The sequence below is a fragment of the Onychomys torridus genome, chromosome 19, assembly GCF_903995425.1.
Source record: "Onychomys torridus chromosome 19, mOncTor1.1, whole genome shotgun sequence".
NCBI lineage: Eukaryota > Metazoa > Chordata > Mammalia > Rodentia > Cricetidae > Onychomys > Onychomys torridus.
Genome location: NC_050461.1, coordinates 7732400 through 7759882, shown reverse-complemented (window position 1 = coordinate 7759882; position 27483 = coordinate 7732400). Strand labels below are relative to the sequence as shown.

Genomic DNA, 27483 nt, shown 5'->3' with positions numbered 1-27483 from the left:
AGAGTTCTCCAGAGAACACCGCCGGACTGCGCTATACCTTTGCCAGACCCTGTAACCTACCCCTTCATTTGTAAGTTACCCTACAAAATAAACCTCCCTTTTAACTACGTGGAATGGCCTTAATAATTTCACCAGTATTTAAATTTCTTGCCTCTTTTCTCAACCAGCTTTTTCACTGTAACTGTTGGCTATATTCTAGAACAGCTGAAATTAACTGATGCCAGTCATCTGGAATGATTCTTTGTGAGGTAGACCATGAATTTAACATCTGTTTTACGTATGTGGAGTGTATCCCATATGTAACTACTGCTTCCTTTATATTTTTAAAGTCCTTTGTTGAAATTGGTTGTAATGTATATGTCATATATGGCTCGGGGTATGTGTCATCTGCTGGCTTCTCATGGATGATAACAGGATAAGCCATTGTATGAGAGCCATTTGGAGATGTTACAACCTGTATGGTCTTGCCCTTTTGCTTATTAGGTCCCTTGTCATGTTTATTGAGAGTTTTCTCCAGGGCTTGTAAACGAGCACCTAGGGTCTGTTCCAGGGAGTAAACCTCCTCTCTTGTAAGGGATTCCAGATTTTTCATGGAATCATGGAAGTTTTTATGTTCTTCTGAAATACATGATTCCATGGACCTTATCTTATCAAGTAATGATAATTTTTCTTCCTTATATAGTGTCTGAGTAGCTACAACTTCACTCTGGAGAGTTAGTGTTCTATCCATTAAATACTCATATTTATTATCAATAAAAGCAATTTTGGGTACAAGCTTGTTTTGTAAATTCTGGTTAGCAGATTCCAGAGAGAGAATCTTTTTATGTAAGTCTTGGTCAGCAGATTCCATAGACAGAATCTTTTTTTGTAAGCCTTCATTGCTAACTTTTAAAGCCTGTAAATCCTGGTTAGCAGATTCCAGAAAGATAATCTTTTTCTGTAAGCCTTCATTGTTATCTCTTAAAACCTGTAAATCTTGGTTAGCAGATTTCAGAGAGAGAATCTTTTTATGTAAGTCCTGGTCAGCAGATTCCATAGACAGAATCTTTTTCTGTAAGCCTTCATTGCTAACTTTTAAAGCCTGTATCAGTCCCAATAATGACTCATCTTTGTTCTTACTATTAAACCAGTGTTTGAACACTGTGTGAATTATTACAATGAATGTCAAAATGGTACAGGCCAGATATGTCTTAGGGAGGTCGTATATTTCCAGGAAAATGTCATTCATCATACAGGCAAAAAGGTTTTTAAATTCTTGTGAGGTAATGTTGTCAGCCATATTACAAGAATTACTCAAAATTTGTTAGTCAGTTTTAAGGTGTAAAATTATCAAGTACTTTTACTTGAAAGAAGCTTACCTTTCCGTGGTTTTGGGTGGTGCAGTAGTACTTTTCAGCCAGCAGGTGGCGTTGGTATAGCTCCAAAGCAGGGCCTGCTAGTGACCTTGGCTGCAGCTGAAGGCAGGAGCCAAGGTGGCTGGGAGCCAGCACTCAGGGAGGACTGGGACTGCCTCACTCACAGTGGTTTTTGCTGGTCTAGAGGCTAAGCTAGGGAACTGAGACCGGACTAGCTGTTCCCTTTTTCGGGAATGGGACTGTGTAGGCATCCCCTGGTTAAACGGAACTTTGCAGGCAGGTTTAGGTGCCCGCCAGCAGCCAGCCCGGAGGAGGCTGAGGGAGGGAGCCGCCTGGGCCTTTGGAATTTGCCCCACGTTGGGCGCCAGATATTGGTGAAATTATTAAGGCCACTCCACGTAGTTAAAAGGGAGGTTTATTTTGTAGGGTAACTTACAAATGAAGGGGTAGGTTGCAGGGTCTGACAAAGGTATAGCACAGTCCGGCGGTGTTCTCTGGAGAACTCTGCTCGGTCTACCTCCTGCGTCCAGCGTCCCCCAACCAAGAGAGCGACCTCCTCTTGATCCTCGGTCTTCCGCTCCCTCCTCTGCCCCGCCTTGTGGGCGTGATCATTACTGAAGCCTCAATGGGGGTTGGAACTTCCAGGCCAATGCTGGGATGGCTATCCACTACAGAGTTCATTCTTAGGAAACTGTCCAATCCCACAGAAAAGGGTGGCAAAGAGGGCAGTCCAGGGACCACTCAGTAAACATCCTGTATCCATGAACAGTCCCCTCCAAGGACCTGTCTCAGCATGCCCAATGACTAGCTGCCTTACCATGGAGAAGAATATGGAAGAGAGGACTGCAGGGCATTGAGAAAACACCCAGCATTAAAGAGAGTCTAAACCAAACTGATGAAGGGAACTTAGAGGAACCAAGACAGTTCAGACATTTAGACACGCTGTGATAGTAACCTTAGCACAGTAGTAAGCCTAAGAAACTAGGTCGTATATGACAAAGGACAAACCCAGAACAAGAAATTGGATTATAAAACATAAAAATATTGCAGATTTATTCAGTAAGAAGTTTGTGGGGTTGGAGAGATAACTCAGTGGTCAGGAGAACTTGTTGCTCTCTAGAGGACCCAGGTTCATTTCCCATCACCCACTAGGTGACTCACAACTGTCTATAACTCTAGTTCCAGGGGATCTGATGCCCTCTTCTGGCCTCTGGGGTCACCAGGCACACATGTAGTGCACAGCCACACACACAAGCAAAGTACTTGTATAAAAAGTAAAAATGAATTAAAAACAAAACAAAACAAGCCTAAAATAGTCAAATAAGCAGCTTGGCATGGAGAGCTGTCCCTGTGTTCCCTGTGCTCATGAGGATAAGGAAGGGGCATTGTAAGATCAATATCTACAGGGTCTCAGGAACCTTCCCTTCCCTGTCCTTGTTCTTCATAGTATGGAATATATTCCATCAAGATAAATACAGGGTTGAAGACATGGCTCAGTGGTATTCGGAAAGCCTCAGCATCATTTAAAAAAAAAAAAGTCATCTGGGCGTTGGTGGAGCACACCTTTAATCCCAGCACTCGGGAGGCAGAGGCAGGCAGAGCTCTGAGTTTGAGGCCTGCCTGGTCTACAGAGTGAGTTCCAGGAAAGCCAGGCAGTTACACAGAGAAACCCTGTCTTGAAAAACCAAAAAAAATAAAATAAAGTCTAAAAAGTAGTTCATAATACTTACCTGGCAGGAGAGATACCAATGATCACAAAGGTGGTTTTCCCAGGGTGAGGCTTATCCATTGCACTCCAGATGTGCTGACCCCTGCGATTGCCCCAAATGTGCATAATTTGTGGTAGTGGGGGACTGCATTCTTGCTCTCCCCTGAACTTAAAAAAAAAAAAAAAAAGTAGGTCATTAGACACAGACATGAACAATAATAAGGCCTACAGTAGCAGCACATACCATATGTCAAGTTTTCTTCCAATTAAGAGTCTGAGGCACAGAGAAATTAATTATTGGAAGTGTCTCACAGCAACTAAGTAGTATATCCAGTATTCAAACCCAAACAGTTCAGCTGCAGAGTCTGTCCAAATCCCTAAGTACCATGTTTCATGTTTCCCTGTGTGTCATGCTGTCAAGTCTTGGGCTGATGCCTATGTATTCAAGCTTTACTGAGACAAGAGGACAGAGAGCTCCAGGAGAAATTCCTCTCTTTTTTAAAGAGAGAGAATGTGAATGAGTGAGTGAGTGAGTGAGTGAGTGTGTGTGTGTGTGTGTGTGTGTGTGTTCATGAGTGTGAGGGTGTTGGTGTATGTCCGTGACTACACACATGGCACAGCCCATGTGTGGAGGTGAAAGGACAACCTCAGATGTCAGTCCTTGCTCCCATATGTTTGAGGTTAGGCCTTTTGTTGTTCTCCGTGAGCTCCTTGGCCTCTCCTGTCTCTGCATCCCATCTCCCTGTAGCAGAGCTTTGATAACATTACATTCCTACAGCTAGCTTTTCTGTGGTTCTTGGGGTCCAAATACTTGCTGAGCCATCTGCCCTGCCCCGCTGAGAGTAGAGACTGGAGTTGATAAGTTACCTAACACTCTCAACCATGTTGAGAGTTATAGATGGCCAGGCATGGTGGTTCACACCTGAAGCCCCAGCATTTGTTGGGGAGAGCAGGAAAATTAGGAGTTCAAGGACATTCTCAGCTCCATTATCCAATTTGAGGCCAACCTGGGCTACATGGGACCTTGTCTGAAAAAAAAAAAAAAAGAAGAAAGTTAGAAGTTAGAAAGATGGCCCAGTGCTGAAGAGCACATGCTACTATTGCAGAAGACCCCAGTTCAGTTCCCAGCAGCCTCGAGGGGGCTCACACCATCTAGCTCCAAAGGCCCACAGGGAATTGAAGTCAAAGACCTCCCTCACTTTTCTCTTCAAGAGTGTCAAGCCAAGAAGTGGTGGCGCATGCCTTTAACTCCAGCACTGTGGAGGCAGGGCAGGGGGATTTCTGAGAGTTCAAGGCCAGCCTGGTCTATAGAGTGAATTCTAGGACAGCCGAGGCTACACAGGGAAACCCTATCTGAAGGACTCCCCTTCCCCAAAAAAGAATGTCCAAGAAATTGAATGGCAGAATGTGCCAAGCCTGGAATCCCAGTTTCTCAGAAGGCTAAAGCAGGCAGATCCCAAATTCAAGGCCATGCTGAGCAACTTATTGAGGCCCTATCGCAAAATAAAAAGTAAAAATAGGAAAGACTGGGGATGAGTTTGGTTTTAAAGGGCTGTCTTGCATGTGTGAGACCCTAGGTTCAATCCCCAGAACTACACAACAATTTAAACAACAGCCACACTGAATACATGGAATAAAATTGAAGCAATTATTAGCCTATCTGTAGGGAAAAATTAAAAATGCATAAGAAAGGAAATGTAATCACAATGTTCCATATGGCTTAGAGACTAATATTTATATAGCATAAAATATAGTCCTGAATAAGAAATGGATTTTGTTTATGAAATGATGTAAACACCATTTAGAGTTAGGAAACATTTCCAATTTTTATTCTAAAATTATTAATCAAAATTGTAAAGTAGATTAATTGAGCCAAAATGCGAATGAAAAGCATTTGAGAGATGTCCTGCAAAGTTCCACAGATGTGGAGATCTCAGTCAGCCTACACTGTGCTGCATCTGATCCCATTCTTGCTTGCCCTTCCTCACCGAGCTCTTCCTCACTTTTGCCTTTCTCTTCTGATTTGCTGAGACTTGGCTCTGCGTTCAGGAGTTTTCTCCAGCCTTTGTCCAGCTTTAGCCTAGGGATAAGCGCCTAGCTCAGATGAATGCCTACAAGGACTATGGCGGCGTGGGTGCCTTCTCACCCTGCTCTGGATACCAGTGTTGTGTTTCTTCTCTATCTGAACTACCTTGCCATTTGCTGGCCTTTGCAGTGTCTTTGAACCACCTCAATTGCATCATCCTTACCAGTAGATAGGGAGCAGGTGTCTACTACAGCAGTTCCCGGGGACGGGAAAGACACGCGGCCTTCCTGCATACTAAGGGCCTTAGAGAGGCTTTTGTGGGGTTTGCTGCGGTCCAAGCCACAAAGGGGTTGAACTTCTCATCATCTAGCACCAGTTAGAATATAGACTAACCAAAAAGTATGATTGAGTAGGAGGAAGGTAGCCGGGAAGTGTAAGAGTTAGTATTTCTTTCACGTATCAATGAATAATGTCTAAAATTTTAAAATCAGGAAAGAAATTTGAAAATAGAAGAAAAGACTAAAGAAGGTCTGCAGGGTACTGAGCCTTTCTTTCTTTTTAAGAGTTTTATACTGCATGACTTAAATACTATTCTATTTGTTTTTGTTTTAAAACTATAATTTAATTTTACTTCTAGGCTTCAGTCATAAGAAAACTTTCAGAGATGTGGGCAAAATATACTAAAATATTAATTGTAAAAGGAAGAAAATTAAAATTGACCCATTTAAAAATTTGTGAGATGGGTATGGTGGCTTATACCTGAAATCCCAGGGTAAAATTAGGAGGATCAGGAGTTCATAGTCATCCCCAGCTTTATGAGACCCTGTTTCAAAACAAACAAATACGTGAAAAAGTATGAGACAATGAACTATCACATAGCTGAGGTTGTGTGTGAGGTTATTTTGATAGCTGAACTGAAGATATATAGATAGATAGATATAGATATAGATATAGATATATATGCAGATGGTGCTACTAACTCTAATTGGGCTGCATTAGAATACATTGCAAATTTACATTTTGGTTAAAAGATACACTTAATAAGTTAAAGGAAAGCTAACAGCTCTCCCTTAGAGTCAGAGAGATTTATGAAGGCATAGCAAAGATAGGAATGTTAGGGGAAGGCATCATCTTGCACTCCGGTTTTTTTGCAGACAGACATAGTTGTAAATCTACACAAGAGTAGTCCAGGAATACCAAAACAGTTGGTAAAATTTCCTAAAACCTACGTCATTATCCCCAGACTGATTTTAGATTTAAAGGGAACCCATATGGAAAAAAGCATGTCTCCTGAGCATCAACTTGGTTGGTAGAGGCCGGTAAGCACTGAGATGACGCTGTGAGCATTTCCACCCTCTGCCCCAGGGGCCTTGTGGACACTTGCAAGTCCTCATCTCTTGGGAAACACTGGTTTGTTGGCCATCCACTAGCTTTCCTATCTGAGTTGTGAAGAAGCCCCAGGAAAGAGAAAAGAGACTCACTCACGGGAGAGCAATGAGTTTCTGACCATGTGGGGATCTCCTTCTTGAAACTAAAAACGATTTCCTTGAGCTATCTTAGTCACCTAGATTACAGTAACATGTTTGTGGGACCCTCGGTAAGATAATGATCTGATTCTGTGAATGCCTCATAGTACACACAGTCTGTCGTAGAAGACTCTATCTAAATCCCAAAGAGGGTTGGTTACTTGATAAACTCCAGTTTGTTCAGTGATTTACCCTTCCACTATTTCTGTGATCCTATCTCCCTCCAGTTTTGAATTTGACTGTAAGATCCTTAAGAGTAATAGTAGATTCATTTATTAATTACTACTAATCCCAGAACAGGTACTTGGAGTAGTCGCCCATTTGTCCAAAAGTGTGTATGTGTGTGGATGTACGTGCATGTATTCACATTTGGTTGTCTCTGGGTAAGGCTGTTTGGTGGCAGCCTGTTTTGTCAAATAAAGTCAAATTGGTATAAGCAAAGTGCCCATGGAGGACGGGAGTTAGAAGGTCTGGGTCCTGATTTGGCCTCTGCAGCATTGTGTAACTGGAATCACATTCTCTCATATCCTTTTTATTATCTTCTGTAAATTTATGGCATTGAGCTGGGTCATTTCTAAAGTAAGTTTGGTTCTCCAGTGAATCTGAAACACAGATTTCTTAAGAGATGCAATACAAGAAAAAGATAGATCTCTGTTAACACACCAGGACTGGTGGGGTGAGGCGGCTGACGCCTGCTGCCAGGCCTGAGGACCTGAGCGCAGTGCCCGAGACTTCGGGGTGGGAGAAGAAAGCACTCCCCTACACTGTCTTCTTACCACCACACATGATGTGCCCTCCCTCCAAAATAATAGAAATGTAAAAAAAACTACAGTTAAAAGTCAGCTGTGCCTTTCCTAGCACTTCAGAGGCATAGGTAAATGGTCTCTGAGCTCAAAGCCAGCCTGTTGTACAGAGTTCCGGTCCAGGCAGAGCCACAGAGCAATAACACAGGGCTGGCAGGACGGCCCATGAGCTGAGGGCACTTGTTGCTCTTGCTCAGGACCCAGGTGTGGTTCCCTCACCTCCATAATGATTCAGTCTGTAACTCTGGGTCCAGAGAACCTAACACCCCTTCAGGCCTCTGCAGGCGTTAGTCACAAAGGGTATACTCATCCACATACAATAAATAAATCTAGAAGAAATTCTTTTGGAAACAAAATCTTGTTTCTGATGCTGGGGGACCCATGTGATATCTCCCTACCACGTGTAAAGTTACTTTCTGCTCTGCTCCTGCAGGTTTGATTTTCTGTGTAGAGAGTGAGGACTGTTGACCGGCTACAGAAGCGAGAGGATGACTTTCTCTTCAGCATGTGCAGCTAGAGCAGCACCTTGGAATTTTTGTAGCAAGCTTTGCCTCCCTCCAATCCCTCCTGCAGCTGTCTCGATTAGATGCTGTACTGCCAGTCCCTAAGGCATGAGCATATACATCCTTACTCAGGAGACAGGTCGGAACAGAAACCCGGGCCCCATAACAGCTGGATGTCTGTTGAGCATTGTCTCCATGCTGAATTCAACAGATCCCTCACTACCTTAATTTTAAATTTAAATGTGTAGCTGCTGAAAAATAATGATCAGGTGAAAATACAGTTAGTGAATGGGTGATTCACCTGGGGAGGTAAAGTCATTACTCAGTTTTCATTTTGACTCTTATGTCCCGACTCTCGGGGCATCCAGGGGCTATTAGAGGTCAGCAAGTTTATTTTTAATGATCCCACTAGTTTTCTGCTGCCATTATAAGTCACCTGAAGAAATAAGAATTATGATTATATTTTTGGCTGTTCCTGAAAGTACTGAAATGTCACTTAGGCTTGCAACATTCTGACACTGTCATAACCAGCCATAAAATACCTTAAGCATATACTCTGTTACTTTTTATTCAAAAAAGAAAACAAAGACTGCCTGATAAGTCCACTGGGCATGAAAATACATGCAGTTTCTTAAATTAAGGTGATACACAGTAGGAGTGCTCACTAGTTGCATTGTGAAATTCTCCTAGTTGTTTAAGATAATTTGAATCATTTCTTGTTGGGAGGAGGAGTGTGTGCATGATTGATTGAGATAGGGTCTGATGGATCCCAGGCTAGCTCCTGAAATGATCTTGAATTCCTGAAGTTTTTCCTCCACCTCCCAAGTGCTAGGATACAGGTTAGGCCATCATGCCTGTGTCATTCTGAGGCATTTCTCAGGAAGTAATGTTGTGAGCATTTGAAAGGACTATATGGAGTGACTGCGGATTATATCATAAGTCTGGATATCTTCTGAATTACAATATTCCTTAAGTAATCCCACCATGGACTAGAGATGTAACTCAGTTGTTAGGGTACTTGCAAGTACAACACCCTGGGTTCAATTCCCAGCACCACATAAAACTTAGCATGGTGGTGCACACCTGTAATCCTAGCACTCAGGAAGTGTAGATAGGATCACAAGTCAAAGGTCATCCTTAGCTACATAGGATGTTTGAGGGCAGCTTGAGCTACTTGAGACCCTGTCTCAAAACCACGTAAATAAATTGTAAGAAGAACCCCAGCACACAGGAGATGGAGACAGATTTTTAGTATTTTAGGCCAGTCTGGGCTACATATCAAGAACCTGCCTTGGGCTCGAGAGATGGCTCAGATGTTAAGAGCACTGACTGATCTTCCAGAGGACCTGGGTTCAATTCCCAGCTCCCACATGTCGGCTTACAACCATTTATAACTCCAGTTCCAGGGGATCCAATGCCTTCTTCTGACATCTGTGGATGCCAGACCCACATATGACACACAGACATACATACAGCCAAAACATACATCATACACATAAAATAAAAAATAAAAAGTATTTTTTTTAAAAAAGACCCTGTCTCCAAGCAAATGACCACAACTATTTTGTGTGTGTGTGCATTCATGTGTTGCGTTGTCAGAGAATGTAGTGACTGACTACAGAGTCTGCAGCAGCAGCTTATGGTTCTTTGTTTTATTGAGGGGTAGGAGAGATGTCCTGAGACTGTGATGTACAGATGTATGAATATCGTGTAACTAATGCTGGGGGGGGGGGGGGTGGGAATGGTGGCATGTGATGCAGCTCCTGAAGAAGGGCTTGATTCTGAAGATGGAATGGTTACATTGATGGGATCGGAGGGACAAGCAGATGCTACAGACCAGTTCAGACACTTTGAGGACCCTGCAAAGTGTGAAGCGGGGGACTGTCGGTGAGAATGGGAAGTTAAGGAAGTTGAAAGAAAACTGTGTCAGAGCTGAACCGAAAAGCTGGGAAGAGAATAGAGGAGCTGGCAGGTATGGGCTGGGAGAGGCAGTCAGAGGCAGCGGGGTGCCAGCTTTGGGTAACAGGAAGAGGGATGTAAATGGAAAAGCCAGTCTGTCTCAACATAGTGAGCTTGAAGTACACCCTACAGGTTGGCGGCCATTGTCTTGGGGCCTCCTACAAGGCAAAACGACCTCTATAGTTAGCCTGGTTTCTTGCTCATGGCTGTTCTGAGGCAGCAGTAGATTTTTGTTTGTTTGTTTTCTCCTGGTCAAACTGGGCAACTTTAAGTTCATGTCTCCCCCAGATTCTTCAAAAGCATAGGAAATCAGATTGCAAAGGATAATTAAGACCTCCAAGCAGAGAGATTTATTAAATAAAAAACACCAGCCCCTTCCTTCTCTTTTAAGAGTTGGTGCCCGTAGATGTCCATGTCTGTGTATTGCTCCCTCACTTCACAGTGGGCTGAAGGAAGAGACTGTGAAGAACTACTTCTGCCAGCTTTGACATGTCCTTCCTGTTTCTGGTAAGCTTTCCCAGATGAAGAGCTGGTACAATCTGGTAGGTTTTAGGACTTCTGAAGGCCTCTGTGCCGCGGCAACAAACCAAAGTAGCCCAAATTGGAAAGCCCAGGTTTAATGGGTAAAGCACTCCTGGGTGATTCCCTGGCCCTGCAGAGAGGAGACGGGACACAAGACTGGAAGAACCACAAGTCTGTTTTCTGGGATGCTGCTTATTTATCCCCGTGGGAGTGGTCCTGAGCCTCTCTGGGGGAGGAGCTGTGTTTGATGGGCTCTGAAGGGGCGGATTTAGGGAAAGAGATGGGAGTGGAGCTGAGGTGGATCTTCCACCAGACTCCTTCCAAACACAGTCCAGTGTCTAGCAACCCTCTGAGGATGACTTCCTTGTCAGATGCCTCCTGTGCTGTATCATTGATAGACAAGAATGGTTCAGACAGCAGGGGAGACTTCCCCTGTGCTCTGCTGTAGCTAGAATTTTCCTGCCTGGCCCACAGTCAGGACAAATCTCTCCTCCACCAGTCCCACAGCTGCTGAAATCCAACCAAGTAACCACACAGAGGCTTACATTACTTATCAACTGTATGGCCGCAACAGGCTTCTTGAAGCTGTGTAACAGGGCAGCCTGGCCGCAGAAAGCCTGCTTCTACTCAGCCAGAACCGGGAGCTGCTCTTCAGGGCAAGCAGACCATCTATTCTGTCTCACTCTGTATGCAGACCGTTCTGGAGGAGGGTGGGAGTGTGCTTCCCCACCTGCCCTGTGCCCTCCAGAACCTCCTTTTTAGATGTGCACTATACTTTCCCTCAGTGCCTCTCAGTGCAGGCGCACCGGGATGGTTTTCTCCCTGCTGGGCATGAGAGTACACACCTGGAATCCCAGCTCAGGAGGCCGAGGCTGAAGGGTTGCTACAAGTTTGAGGTCAGCCTGGGCTACAAAGTGAGACCTTGTCTCAAAAAGCAAAACAATTTTATTTATTTATTTGTTTGTTTATTTATTTGCTTCCTGTAAAGGACCCAGTGGTCGTTGATACTTCCACCAATATAAAAGCAGAAAACTTTAATAAAAAAATGTCATTTTTATAGCCAAACAAGGATGTAGTGATTGATCTTGATTGTCGACTTGGTGGGATTTAGACTCATCATGGAAACAAACCTCTGGGCATGTCTATGAGGGTGTTGCTAGGTTAGACTGTGGAATGACCCACCCAGCTGTTCAAGGCAACAGTCCTGGGCCCAGCATCCACCTCTCTGCTTCCTGACTGTGCTGTGAAATAATGCTTTTGTACACTGGTTTAATAAAATGCTGATTGGCCAGTAGCCAGGTAGGAAGTATAGACAAGATAAGCAGACAAGGAGAATTCTAGGAAGAGGAAGGCTGGGAAGAGAGTAGATGCTAGCCTGCCATCCAGGGAGCAGTATGTAATGGCACACAGGTAAAACCATGGAACATGTGGCAACATATAGATTAACGGAAATGGGCTGAGTTTAAATGTAAGACCAAGTCAGTGGTAGGCCTGAGCTAATGACTGAGCAGTTTTAATTAATATAAGCCTCTGTGTGTTCATTGGGGTCTGAGCTGCTGCAGGACTGAGGGAGCCGGGCAGGACCAGGAAAACTTCAGCTACATGACTGCCTCCCTTCCCCATCATGGGGGCACTGTGCTCCCTCACACTGAGCCAAAACAACCCTTTCTCCTTACCTTGTTTTTGTTAGAAGTTTTGTGACAGCGAGGAAAGAGTGGACACTTCAAATAATTGATGGTACTCTGGAGGCAGAGGCAGGAGCATCACAAGTCTGAAGTCAGCCTGGGCTACACAGTGAGACTCTGCCTGGATGGATGGATGGATGGATGGATGGATGGATGGATGGATGGATGGGTGGATGGGTGGATGGGTGGGTGGGTGGGTGGGTGGGTGGGTGGGTGGATAAGTGGATGGATGGATGGATGGATGGATGGATGGATGGATGGGTGGGTGGGTGGATGGGTGGGTGGGTGGGTGGGTGGGTGGATAGGTGGATGGATGGATGGATGGATGGATGGATGGATGGATGGATGGGTGGATGGATGGATGGATGGATGGGTAGATGGGTGGGTGGATGGATGGATGGATGGGTGGATGGATGGATGGATGGGTAGGTGGATGGATGGGTAGGTGGGTGGGTGGATGGATGGGTGGATGGTTGGTTGTATGGTGAGTAGAGAAGCAAACAGAGCCTACAGATGACTTATTAAATCGAGAGGGGAACAGTAGACATGCTTCGTATCAATACTATAGAGACAGGCTAATAGGTAATGTCACTATGTGGGAAGAAGTCATGTGTGTAATTATTTATCTTGCCTACCACTGTAGGAAAAAAATGAAACATAAACACTGTAATAATATGAGGGGTTGCAGAGATGGTTCAGCAGTTAAGAAGACTTGCTGCTCTTGCATAGAGTCCTTCCAGGTTCAGTTCCAGCACCCACATGGCAGCTCAAAGCCATCCGTAATGCCAGTTCTAGGGGACCTGCCTCCCTACCTGGCCAACATAGGCATCATACATTTGTGCACATATATGCAAGCAAAACACCCACACACATAGAATTAAAAATTAATATATTTAATTACAGTTTAATTAAATTAAAATTTTAATATGTAAGTATAGTATATATAAATATCACATATAATGAATGACAGACTTATTGGATGTGATGATGGCTTTGTGGTTATGCAGGGGAATGCTGTGTTCTTAGACAGTAAATGCTGAACTATGAAAATGAACATCAGGGGCTGGAGAGATTTTTCTTTTCTTTCCTTTTCCTTTCTTTTAAGTTCTGGTCCTCTAGAGGCTAGGAAACACAGAGAACAAAAAAGGACCTTGAAAAGTTTGTCACATGGTGGCTTCCATCTTGGTGAAGTCACCAGCCAAGATGGCTGCCCTGGAGCAATTCTTGGCATTAGGAGTATACTGTCTGCTTTTGCAGAGGTCTAGGTCAGTCACCAGCACCTCAGTAGCTTAGGGTGGCCTGTAACTTCAGTGTGGTGTACGCTGATAAAAAGTTTTAAAATATGTGAGCAACAGAGTATAGTTTTTGTAGGGCGAGACTGTTCAAACTGTTTCTAGCTCAGCTTGCCCTTGAACTTACAACACTCTTGTTTTAATCACCACACACAACATAGTAACTGTAACTTAATCCCAAATAGTAAATGACCACCTAGAGAAAGAGAACATTCAAGGTAGCAAGTGTGTAGTAACTTAGGAAATATGGGTGAGTGGCAACAGAAAGGTTGGGGGGTGCTGGAGGCAGAGCTGAGTAGGGAGCACTTGCCTAGCTCGAGGAAGGTCCTAGACTGTATCTTCATCAATATAGGAAAAAGAAGTTAGAGGAGAGGAGATAGTTTTTCCTGGAGCCCTTTGGGCTGGGATGTGGCTTGGTTAGTTTTCCTGTCACACATGAAGCCCTGGGTCCAGTCCCCAGCACGGCAGGCCTGGAATACCAGCAGCTGAGAAGCTTTAAGAGGATTGCTGTCACAGTTCAAGGCCAGCCTAAGATACAAAGTAAGACATAAGTGATAACCCTTGGGGAAAATAGCCTGATAGGTAGAGATGATCAATATTAGTTTTTGTACATTTAGAAAAAACAGGGTGTCCCAATCTGCAGCTTTCAACGTGTAGACAGTAGTATTGGAAATAGGAAACAGTTCATTTATGTCATCTAATCCTTTGTTACCTGACTTACAGGAAGCATATGGCCATACTATCTTCCATTACTCACCAACAGGAATCTGTCAGCGTGGTCCACATGCACCTTTGGAATGAATCCCTTCCCGTACCCCTGATCAGAGCCTGGTCTGGGGGTGCTTTTGTAGGCAACATTGTTGTACAGTGTTCCCCAAGGCTGTCTGAGGAATTCTGTGAGCACTGGAGCATGTTCTTGTCTGTTTTCATATTTTTAGAAGATAAAACAAGGTTCAAACCCCACATTCTCTGTCAACTGCTAAAGACTGGGAAAAGTTACTTTCTTTGCTCCTGACCTGGACTGAAAAGCACACCCGCAGAAGGCAGAGAGATTCATGAGCCCCTTCTGAAGACCTTCCTAATGAAGCCCCCAGGGACTCGCCAGTTGAGGCACAATTCACAGGGGATGAGAGATGAACGCTGTGGCAGGGGGAGGTGCAGGCCTGGCCCTGGATCACAGCCTTGTTTTGTGTTAGCTTGTTTTGGGCCCCAGTAAGAAAGTTATTTTAACAATAGCTTGCTCTGCTGGAAATGCACATGACAAGTGGCAGATGTCAGAGAAGGGGACAGTTACAGCAGTGCGGTCTCCTCAGGACCTAAGGAGTCCATGTTCTCCAGTTAACACTGATGCAAAAAGCAGCATAATCAGAGAGGATGCCTGACGTAGAGCAGGTCAGTGGTCTCAGACAAATCCGTCTCTCAGAGAGAGAGCTGGAATATCTGCTTTTCACATCTACCTGGGTGATTCTAAAACCACCAGCCTGGAATCTGAGAGGGCCCAGAATTTGGGAACTTCTGATCTGTCTAGTATTCTTTTTTTATTATTATTATTTTTATATTTACTTATGTGTGTGCGCACTCATGTGTGGCACAAGCATGCACATGTATGATTTCTGTGCGGGCCCACATGTGCAGGTCAGAGGACAATTCTGGAAGCTGTCCTCTCATCCCACCATTCCAGGGATGGAATTCAAGACATCAGGCTCGGCAGCAAGCACCGTTACCCACTGAGCCATCTCATAAATAAACAAACAAAAATGTAAGCCTATATTTATAAAACAATTCTACATCCAGTCAAGGCCTAGAAGGCATTTCTGTCTCCCAACATGTCCATCTTCCAAAGAAATCACAGGTCCTCTGGAGTGATCACAGTTAAGACCTTAGAGTATTTACTGTCCTTAGGAAACAGCCTCCCACCCCAGGTGGGGTGATGCATGTGGAAGTCCCTGTGGTCGCCTCATTCCGTGCCCAGTCTCTTTGCTCTTGTGTGTGTTTGTGTGTGCTCACGTGGCAGGCAGGAGACAAGTTGAGGGTGTTGGTTCTCTACTTCCGTGTGGGTCCCAGGGATCAAACTCTGGTCACCCAGCTCAGTGACAAGTGTCTTTATGCACTGAGCCATGTTGCCATCCCCAACCCCATCCCCATCCCCTCCCCACCCCCACACACAGTCGGTTCCTTCCCTTCATCATGCGGCTTCTGGAGACTGAACCAGATGGACAGGATTTCCCTTGCTGGGTCATCTCACTGGTCCTCCTTTGTGCTTCTTCAACATGCTGCTTTCAAAGGGGAACTCTTTCTTTATTGGTGTGTGTGTGTGTGTGTGTGTGTGTGTGTGTGTGTGTGTGTGTGTGTAAAGGACACTTGTAGGAGTTAATTCTCTCTCTAGACCATGTGGGTCTTGAGAATCAACTCAGGTCATAGGCTTAGCTCTAAGTGCCCTTACCCATGGTGTCATCTGACAGTCCAATTGGAAGCCTCTTCTTGTCTATGTTAACAGAGCCTTTGAGGTTGTTTTGTAAAGTTGGTAGTTTAGATTCTCTGTTACCTGCCTGCAAACAGAAAGAAAACGACACTGGACAGCATAGCTGAAACTTATTGAGAGCTAGCAAGATGCTCGGTGGATAAGAGCACTTGCTGTGCAAGCATGAGGTCTGGGACCCCGAGTCCAGACACCAGGCATCCACATAAAGCCTGGCACGCCTGCAAATGCCTGTAACCCAGCATTAAGGGGCAAAGACAGCTGGGTCCCAAGAGCTCACTGTCCAGCTAGCTTGGCCAAAAATGAGAGCTTCTGACTGAGCGAGAGACCCGTATCAAGGAAATAAGGTGGGGACCAGTTGGAAGACAGCCTGCATTTTCTCTGACCTCCACACGTGTGCAGAATGGCCATGTACACCCACATGCTCACATGCATACAATACACACATTTATAGGGCATCAGTAAGGACTCCTTGTTACCATATATTAGTTCATCCAGCTTTCCTAGCAGTAGTAAACTAGTTCATTCTCTGGAATAAACAGCACACAAGCAATATATCTAAACAGAAAGTGTTCACCTCCATCCACTCATCCATTCAGACACTAATCTAGTGAGAAAGAAAGAGCATTTTCCTGGCCCTCGTGGAGCTTTTGGTCTAGAGGGGTATTTCTGTGGAGCCTGCCTAAGAGAGTACTGTGTGATTCCCACATCTGTGAGCCAGTCAGGGATCTCATCTGCTCTGTTGATGGCTGTGCCCAAGCACGGCCTGCCTTGCAGCACTTGCTCCTGGAATGTTTGCTGACTGGATGAACACCATTGATGTAATAGCAAGGAATTAGACCGTGCTCTTTGTTTCTAACTCTCCCTAGAATTCCAGAGCTTTTTATAAAAATATTTATGTCAGTGGCCACTCCCTGCTGTATATATGTATATATGTATCAACCGGGAATATAATATGTGTTACTTACATCTAAATGTTTAAATATTTACCATATTTGTTTTCTGAAAGAAATTATCCTTTTACACACTAGCTAAGCAATCTAGGTGAAATAGTTTCACAGACCTAAAATGTTTGCTGAGAACAAATAAAAAGGATATTTAGACCAAGTATGCTGTCACATACTCAGGAGACTGAGGAAGGAGGATCAGAAGTTCTAAGTAAGCCTGGACCGCATAGTGAATCCCTGTCTCAAAAAGAAAAGAAAGAAAGAGAATTCAGAGGACATTGAGGTGAGCCGTGCAGCAGTTGCCACAGTCTGGTCAGGTTGTATGTATGTCTGCAGAGACCGGGCTGTTGTGCTGTAGGCTGCTGGGGGGCATAGGCCAGCGTAGACGTCCCTGCTGGGTGAAGGGCGGGGGGACACACAAGCTAGAAATACAAAGAAAATGAGAGTTCTCCATTTGAAAATAGTGTGTGTGTCCATCACAAGTGCTTCACAATGCTAGAACTCTCTGTGATAATTGGTCTGTCTGTAAACAAAGTGTGGAGGGAAATGGTTCCAGGGTGAAGCATATTGTAACAGTGTACCTTACAACCCAAAGGCAAGCAGTTCTTCAGCTTTCTAACGTTCAGTGAGCGCCCCCCACAACACTTTGAACAGCCTGCTCGTTGAACATGAAAATTAGAGTGCCAAGAGCAAACAAGAAGAGGGCCGCCTAGAACAGACAGAGCCAGTGGAGAGGAGAGAGCAGTTGTCTGGAGAGTGGGCACTTTACTGTAGGGACATGCTGGACATAGTGTACAGTTTGTGCATCATTCGGAAAGCATTGTCTTGGTTAGAGTTCTGTTGCTGTGAACAGACACCGTGACCATGGCAACTCCACTAGAGGAACACTTAATTAGGGTGGCTTACAGTCTCGGAGGTTTAGTCCATGATCATGGCAGGTGGCAGGGATAGTGTGTGTGCAGGTGACACACTTCCTCCAATGAAGTCCACACCTACTTCAACAAAGTCACACCTCCTAATAGTGCCACTCCCTGTGGAGCCATTTTCTTTCACATCACCATAAGGATCTACCATGCTTGGCAGCACATACCAATAATCCCAGGCCTTGGAAGGTACAAAGCAGAGAATCAAGAGTTCAAGGCCATTCTAAGCTGCCTAGCAAGTCTATGGCCAGCCTGGATTACACAAGGCACTGTATATAAGAAATAGAAAGTTCTGTGCCTGAGGAGTCCAGAGCAGTCAGCAAGAACAAGGACAGAATGGACAGCAGGAAAAGTGGGACACCTTTAAGCACAGAATCAGGCAGAACACTGTATGCAGAATGAATGAATGAATGAATGAATGAATGAATGAATGAATAGTAAAGAAAGAAATCACTGGCTATAGGAATATAGTTCAATGTATGAGCGGGGGTGGGGGTGGCGGGGTGGGGGGTTACGACAGGTAGCTGCTGAGACTAGAAGCAACAGTTGCCCCAGGAACTGTAGTTACAGGTGATTGTGGACCATCTGACATGGATGCTAGGAACCAAACTTGGGTTCTCCGAAAGAGCAGCACATGCTCTCAGCCAGTGAGCCATCTTCCCAGCCCCATCTTCCCAGCCCCATGAATTTTATCCTTTAAGAAACAAGACACTAGATAAGTCCTAAAAGAAAGGGGGGGAAAACAGAACTAGTAGATTAATTTCTCCTTTTCTATTTTAGGCTCAAGAAAAAGGAAGATTGAACTACACTAAGGTGGGTAGATTTTATGCATCCTACTATACAGTTTGGTCACTTTTTATGTGTGAAAGGTCAAAAAAGAAGCATTATGTCTGAGCATGGTGCACAAGCTTTTAATCCTAGCACTCTGGAGACAAAAACAATCAGATCTCTATAAGTTTAGGCCAGTCTCATTTACAAAGAGACTACCATTCCAGCCAGAACTACATAGTGAGGCCCTGTCTCAAAGATAGATAGATAGATAGATAGACAGACAGGTAGATGATAGATAGATAGATAGATAGATAGATAGATAGATAGATAGATAGATAGATAGAAAGAAAGAAAGAAAGAAAGAAAGAAAGAAAGAAAGAAAGAAAGAAAGAAAGAAAGGATTAGCTTACCAGCACCTAAATCATGGCTCACAGCCATCTGTACTCCAGTTCCAGGGAATACCGCACCCTCTTCTCACCTCACATACTCACATACATGGTGTACAAACATACATGCAGGCAAAATACCCATATACAAGAAATAATACATAATTTTTTAATTTAAATAAATAAGTTAAAAAGAATCATGATGTTTAAAGCTGAGAGATTGTCATTAGCAGATAAAATAAGATTCGTTCAACAATGTGTATTTATTTCATACAGCGTGTTAGATATGGTGAATAAAATGGTAAGGGACAGCAAGATGGCGCAGCAGGTAAAGGTTCTTGCAGCCAAGCCACACCTGATGAGCTGAGTTAGATCCCCAGAACCCACATGGTAGAAGGAAAGAACCAGCTTATGAAAGATGGAGGGCATTTGTGGTTAGAAGTAGCAGGCATTGTTGTGTTTTAAAAATGGTGGGAAGGAGTCACACCATACAACAGGGTCACATGGGGGGTTTATTGAGGGGATGGGAGAGAAGAGGCAGAGGCTGGTACCTGGGGATGAGAGTGAAGGAAGAGAAAGAGACAGGAGGTGGGCGAGGTCCGCTTTTTATAAGAAAACGTAGCAAATACGCATAGGGGGTGATCTTAGTGGCTGCAGTGGAGTTGTATCCTGTCAGGACCCTTAGGGCAGCCAGTACAGATGCCTAAATGCTAACAGGCATGCTAGCTAGGTATCTCCTCCAATTCATCATGGGGACCCTGCCTCCACAATCTCACCTAGTCCTGATTGCACCCTAAAGATTCCCCTCCCAAAATCATCAGCATATCAATTGGGGAGTCAAGTTTGGGGCACATTCAAACCAGTGACACATGGTACAACATGGAACTTGTATGAGCACAAGTTCCACATCACTTGTGGAGCTTTTGAAAGCGCATACAACAAAGCACATCATGTTATGATGTGTCTCGTTGTCTTAGATTGGGTTTTATTGCTGTGAAGAAACACCATGATCACGGCAACTCTTATAAATAAAGGAAAACATTTAACTGGGGATGGCTTATAGCTTCAGAGGTTTAGTCCATCATTGTCATGACAGGGCATGGCAGTGTACAGGTAGACATGGTGCTGGAGAAGCAGCTGAGAGGTCTACATCTTGATCTGCAAGCAACAGGAAGTAAACTGTGTGCCACACTGGGCATAGCTTGAGCATATATGAGTCCTCAAAGACCACCTCTACAGTGACACACTTCCTCCAACAAGCCCACGCCTACTCCAACAAGGCCACACCTTCTAATGGTGACACACCCTACAGACCAAGCATTCACACACATGGGGGCCATTCCTATTCAAACCATCACACTTGTATTTTCCAGCCTCTAGAACTATGAGCATTGTGTAGGTTAAAGTCACTGGCAAGCATATTGTTAAAAGAGAGGGTCGGGGCTCAGACAGTGGTTCAGTAGGTGAGAGTGCTTCTGCGAAATCAAGAGGACCCAAGTCCAAATCCCCAGCATCAGTGGGGAAGCTGGGCATGGCTGTGTGTCAGACCCTCTCTTTTTTTTTTTTCTTTTAGCTGAGGATCAAACCCAGGGCCTTGCGCTTGCTAGGCAAGCACTCTACCACTGAGCTAAATCCCCAACCCACATCAGACCTTCTTAAAGTGAGCAAGGTAGGCCAGACAGGATGATTGACAGCCTTCCCAGGTCATTTTGACACATCTCCTTTCTTAAAACTATGATAGGCACCATAGCAGACACTTATAATCTAGCACTTGGGAGGTAGAGGCAGGAGGATCAGGAATTTGAGGCCAGCACTACATGAGACCTCATCTCCAAAACAGAAAAAAACATAATTGAATTTAAAAAAACATTTAAGCCAATCAGGTAGCTCAGTGGGTAAACTGGTTATCTTACAAGTCTGACAGCCAGAGTTCAATCTCTGGACCTCACAGTGGAAGGATAGAACCAGCTCCCAGAGTTGTCCACTGACCTCTACATGGGCCTACACTCATACCGTCACACCATACACCCACATACAATTATAATAAATATATTTTTTTAATTTTTAGTTAAAAGGGGATGGTGATGAAACGGGTCAACAGGTGAAGGCACTTGTGATCAAGCCTGGAACCAACACAATGGAAGGAGAAACTGATGTGCATACACACGGATACACTCAGTGTAACTAAATTAAGTAAGATGTAGCTCTGTACCTCAGCAGAGCACTTACCTCGATGTGCGGTGTCCTGGGTTTCATTCCCAGCACCACATGAAACCAGGCCTGGTGGCACAATCTTGTGATCCCAGCAGCATTTGAGATGGGGAAGCAGGAGGATCAGGAGTTTTTAAAATCATCTTGGGCTACATAACAAGTTCAAGGCCTGCTTGGTCTACATAGTGAGATCCAGAACAGCCAGGGTTATGTTAAGAGACCTTATCTCATGAAAACCAAAACTATAAACCTTTGAGGGGACTGGAGAATTAGCTCAGCAGTCAAGAGTACTTGTTGCTCTTACAGAGGACTGCATTTTGATTCTCAGCATCCACATGGCAGCTCACAACTGTTTGTAACTCTACAAGGGGAGCTGAAGCCCTCTTCTGATCTTCAAGGGGTACAGGCACGCACTTGGTACATATACATACACATAAAATAATAAATAAATAACTATTAAAAAGCCTTTTAAATAAATAAATCTGCAAGACATTAGAGCTCAGGTCACAGTATGGCCTGTGGACACGTTTAGGTGACACTGTTTTCTCCTCAGGGCAAAAAGGAACATTTTTTTCAAGTGTGCAGCATGTATATGGCTGCTTAGCTGGAGGGGCATGCTAACCAAGTGACTTACATGACAAGCAAAAGCATCTGGAGGGTGAGCACATCTGCACTCCAAAGAAGAGAGGGAGGCTGGCCCAGAGTTGTAGCTGGTTTCTCTCCAGCTACAAAAGAGTAGCTCTGCTCACTTGGGACAACTCAAGTGTCTGCGCTTTCTGAGGCTGAGTGGACTCTGCACTCCACCGGCAGCCCAGAGGTGCATGCCTGAGGCTCCATGTTTTGCTCCAGCTCGTGACCTTGCTCTGCCACACTAGTCTTTGCTGCCTCTCAGAAGACTAGGTAATGGGAGATCTCTAACCATAGAGCCAGTTCCCATACATCTCTCTCAGTGGCATGTATCTTAGCTTCCTTCCTGTCGGGTCTTGGATGTAAGGTTAAGCCTCATGGTGGCTTTGAACTCACTTTCTTGATCGTGGCTCTGGACATGTCTTCTTGGCCTTCCAGCATCAGCATCCCAATTTAGCATCCCTGAGCTATTTTGTTGTTACTGTTTCATGGCTTTGCTTCTTAGAGCAGTTCCAAGTTCACAGCAAGGTTGAGTAAAAGGCTTGAGTTCCCCTCAGCCTTTGACTTCACACCAAAGCCATCCGTTCGTTAAAGGTCATCAGCGAGCCTCCATCGATAAGGCACTCTCCCCAGCGCCCCTGGTTTCAGCAGGGCCTAGCTCACCCAGTGGTGTGCCCTAGTCCACTCTACTTACTCTGCGATGTTGCTGGCACTGTCTTCCTACCGTTCGTCCACCGTGTGAGAAACTGCACCCGCATTACTGTGCCCTGTTACTAGATCGCACAGTCTCAACCCCACGTTGTTTCTCACCCCATCTCTTCCCCTTGCTTGGACTCCTATCTCCTCATCTGAACCACAGGAAACCCACCACCTGGTCTCCCTGCCTCTTTGTCACCACAGAACCATTGCCAGGTAAGTGTCTGGACCTCGCTCAGGTGCCACACTTCCTGTGTGCTGTTTCTAGCCCCTCCTGGCCCTGTGCCATCTGCAGGGTACTCAGAGCTCACTGGGATGCTTAGGTAGAGTTGTGTAGTCCACCTCTGGAAAGACTCCAGCTTCACCTTCCATCTCCCCAGCAGCACCAGAGCATATCTGCACACTCTTCAGTTCTCTGTGTCTTCCCTTTTGTCTTGTTTTGTTCCTGGGGGTTGAACCCAGGGCCTCACTGGACTAGACAAGCCCTTGGCCACATCTCCAGCCCCCCTTCTTATTTTGAGACAACCTCACCATGACCAGACTGGCCTTGAACTTGGCCTGCTGGCCCAGGCAGCCCTGGAGCTTGCATTGCTTTTGCCTTGGCCTCCCAAGGAGCTGGAATTACAGGCTTGCATCACAGGCCTGGCTTCATTTTCTGTGTCTGGCTCCTACTGTCTGCTCTGCTTGGAAGATAATTCTCCCTGCTTTCTGGATCCTGCTGTCCCTCCTATAATGTGAAACTCAGGATCATCGCCTATAAGGAGGCCTCTGCGCTTGTCCGGGCTGGATTCGCCACTTCCCTCTATCTTAGACACTGTCCATCTCTCAATGTCTTTGCTGTTGTTTACAGTGACCCTTGATGAGATGGTAGACTGTGAGCTCTTTGAGGGCATGGACAGGGCTGGGTTTGCTTTTGTTTGGGAGGTGGTTTGGTTGGTTGGCTGGTGTTTGTTGGTGTTGCCACTTGGTCTTTGTAACTGGTACCTAGCACTTCCTGCCTAGTACTGAATGAATGGAGCCTGTGGAGAAATAGAGGAAACTTGGAGTAAGGTGGGAGGAAGTGAGCTCCAGGAGAAGGCTGGGGTAAAGGAGACAAGGATGGTGAAAGAAAGCCAACAGAGTCAGAACCTAAGAGGAAGTGACTACTGAGCATTCAAAGACTCTCTAGAATGTTTTTAATGTGCATTGGTGTCAGTGTGAGGGTACCAGATCTCCGGAACTGGAGTTATAGACAGTTGGAAGCTGCTGTGTGGATGCTGGGAACTGAACCTGGTCGTCTGGAAGAGCAGCCAGTGCTCTTAACCACTGAGTCATCTCTCCAGCTCCATAGAATTTCTTATCAAAGAAGGACTTTGACAGCCAGGTGGTCGTGGTGCACACCTTTAATCCCAGCATGAGGGAGGCAGAGCCAGAAGGATCTTTGTAAGTTTGAGGCCAGCCTGGCCTATATAATGAGTTCCCTGTCTCAAAAAAGAAAAAGAAAAGGCATTTCTAGACCTACCAACTTGCTGCAGAACCTGGTATGAGTCACTTAATTACCTTGTACTTTCTTTTTGTTTGTTTTTCAAGACAGGGTCTCTCTGTGTAGTTTTGGTGCCTGTCCTGGATCTCGCTCTGTAGACCAGGCTGGACTGAACTCACAGAGATCTGTCTAGCTCTGCCTCCCGAGTGCTGGGATTAAAGGCATGAGCCACCACCACCTGGCTACCTTGTACTTTCTTGTGCTAATACCATGAGGACCACATGAACAAGAGTCCACAAGCCTGACATCCCAAGTTCCCTGACTCGAGCCTCCCTGTCTAGACAATCCACTCCTCTCTTTCTTACCACTGTCCTGATCTAAGCTGATCATCAGTGTAATTGTTCCTTTCCCAGTAGAATGTGAGTATTCTGAAAGCAGCAGCCTGACTACACTCACAGGTGCATCCACTCCCAGCCCAGGCTCTGTCAGTGCTTGAGTGTGCGTGCGTGCGTGTGTGTGTGTTAGTGTGAGGTCCACAGTTGGAGACTCAGAACTTCTAAGAGCACACTGACTGTAGAATACGGCCTACCCCTGCTTGCCTCGGTTGCCTTTCCCAAAGCTTGGTCACTGTTGCTCAACAGACAAAGTGTCCCCTAAATCTCTAGTGCTATTGTGACAGTTAAAGGCAAAGCACAGTAATTAACCAGATCTTGTCACCCTGACTCAAACTTAAGCCCAAGTGTTACAGGGAGAGGAGAGGACATTCTGTCCTTCTCTCACGGGAAATAGATGGCAAAGGTGCAGCTTGTGGTGACATTTGCAGTTCACTGTGGGGCTGAGGGACCACAAACATGATGACTTCAGTTCTCCAGCTCTGTTCTGCTCTGTGTGGTCTCAGTGCTAATGACTGATGTTCGCTCTAGCTAATGCAGGCAGCATGGTAGGTGGCAAGGGGGTCCCTGATAGGATTATCTCTAAGATAGAATTTGAAGAACTCAGCAGCCATTTCAGGAGATTGTGCTGAAACTTATTTGCTGCTGAAATCTCCTTCATTCCCAAGAGCCTAATTTTATCCAAAAAGAAAAAAATCAGTTTCAGAAAACTATAAAAATTAATTTCAGTTGTTCATGCTAGCTTTATACCCCATCACTCAAATTCTACCAGTCTGAGATGAGGAGGATGTAAGGGAGGGCTGGAAGAGATGATCATTTTTAAATTGGTCCAACTTGATTTCCAGAATGCCTTTCACATTCACTAGGTAAGATATTAAGTTTCTTTTCCTTTTTTATTTGGGCATGTATTTAGTTTTATAACAGGATTTCACTATGTAACCCAAACTGACCTAAAATTCCTCAGCCTCCTGCCTCAGCCTTCTGAGTGCTGGAATTAGAGGCACGTGCCACCACCCCAGCTTTACATTACTTTTTAACTGAGTTCTGGTTGCATTGGCTCCTGGATGTGATGTTTCATGCTGCCGTGGTATCCTTATTCTTAAGGTAGCAAAGCACACCACAAGTCTCCATCCATTAAATCCTTCCCCTTAAGGTAGATGGGCAAGGGTGGCAGTTCTAGAATGTCAGATGGAAACAAGAACAGCTGTCTTACTTGCACAGTTAAGACTCCAGAAAGGGGGGCTGGAGAGGTGATTCAACAGTTAAGAGCACTGGCTGCTCTTCCAGAGGACCTGGGTTCAATTCCCAGCAACCACATGACAGCTCACAACTGTCTGTAACTCCATTTGCAGGGGATCCAATACCCTCACACAGACACACATCCAGGCAAAACACTAATGCACATAAAATTTTTTAAAAAATTGTAAGATGCAGTGTGCTTACTAGAACTGAATTGTGACCAAGTAGCTAGTGCCAACATTTGGTCTTGTACACAGTGCGGTGAGACAGTTAGTGACGGTCTGTCACTGGGTGGACAGCCCTCAGACTGTCCCTCGGCTGCCCGTCCAGCGTTAGGCACTGCTGATTCTGCTCAGTGCTGGAGGGAAGGGTGCCACCTACTGAATTGCAGGAGTCCCTGGTGTGCCCCAGGGCTGGTGCAGAAGCCTCTCGGACCACTTCACACTTGGTTTGCTCTGGCAACTAACATCCATGTCTAAAAGAAAGCGAGTCTGTTGACGACTCTTACTCAGAAAAACATCGACAAACGTCTGTGTATTTTCCCCAGCTGGAGCCGAGCGAGCGTCTGCCGTCGCTGAGCCTACTGCTACTGAAATAAGCTGCTGCTAAAGGACTGAGGCAGATGGTATTTTTACCACTTCAGGCAAAACATGGCTCCTATGGCTCGACTTTGTACGATTTTAATTTTTTAACATTTTCAAGATGGCTTGTTGAAATATCTCCGTCACAGAGACACAGACTTGTTCCTGATTTCTTTTACCTCATTGCTTCAGCTATACAGGTCTTGGCAAAATTCGCCAGACTCTGTGAAGCACTGTGGAGTTTGCCTTCTGTCCCTTCTTTCCCGAGTGCCGAGCTGTGCCTTAAATGGCCTTTGACATTCAGGCTCGTTCAGACACAGAGACTGCAGTTCCAACGGCTCCTTTACACTCACCTCCGCTTTAGTATGCATTTCCTATCATTTGGCCTGTGACTCAGTACACGAGTGAGGTGGGCTTTTTTTTACTTTTTGAAAACATTTATTTTTGTTACTACTGTGTGAGAGGTATGTGTGAGAGGGCGTGGTGTACGCCTCCAGGAGGCTCCGAGGGATGAGTGCTCTCCTTCCACGAAGTGGGAGCTGGAGACCGAATTCAGGCTGTCAGGATGGCATCCCACCCACTGAGCCAGCTCACTGACCCTGTTGTCGTTTTGTTTTTAGGCTTTTTATTTTATTGTATGTGTGTGCATATTTTACCTCCATGTACGCCTGTGTAAACAATGGGTACTTGCTCCCCCTGGAAACCATGAAAGGACTTCAGATATCCTGGGACTGGAATTACAGGAGGTGTTAGGAACTGAGCTCAGGTTCTTGGGAAGAGCAAAATGTGTTCTTAACTCCAAAACCATCTCTCCAGCCCTAATGTCCTCTCAGGAGGTCCACTCTAAACACAGAACAGCTCAAGGATGCGCACTGGTCCTGTAGATAGTAATTCTGTAGGCATCCTGTTCCCTGCAAAGTGTAAGAGAGACCCTTGGGCTGGCAGGCTGAGCTCCTGCTGCCTCTCAGGGTTGGTTCCTGATCCAGGACAGCAGGTTCCAGCTGTGCCACCATTCCCCTCAGGAATCAGTGCCTGCTAGCCACTGCCCTCTCCTGCCCTCTTAACCTCCAGAAGTCCCTGTAAGATGTATTTGCATAAAGTACACATTAAAAATTCTCTTCCCACCAGCAAAGATGCCCACTAACATTTACATTCACATAATCACATCATCCCTTCCATTGAAAAGAAAAAGAGTATTTCCTCTTGCTTCATGATTTTCTCTCCCAAGACATGCCCTGGTAGCCATTTCTTTTTATTGTTTATAATGCTTCAACTGAGCTGTTAGAAACTGAGTCCCAAATCTTTTTTTTTTTTTTTTTTTTTTTTTGGAAACTGAGTCTTTAAAGAACTGAAGTACTATTGCTCCTTTTTACACACAAAGCCAGACTCG

General features: G+C 45.1%; 1 protein-coding gene and 1 pseudogene across 1 annotated transcript in view; both read left to right on the top strand.

The window, feature by feature from the left end:
- Pdss2 (decaprenyl diphosphate synthase subunit 2) overlaps window positions 1-27483 on the top strand; it is a 231211-nt gene that overhangs the window by 172784 nt on the left and 30944 nt on the right. The window contains exon 7 of the mRNA XM_036168915.1: window positions 18509-18541. Within this exon, the coding sequence (XP_036024808.1) occupies window positions 18509-18541 (33 nt within the window). The remainder of the gene's footprint in view (window positions 1-18508; window positions 18542-27483) is intronic.
- On the top strand, window positions 3078-3229 carry LOC118570729 (annotated as a pseudogene).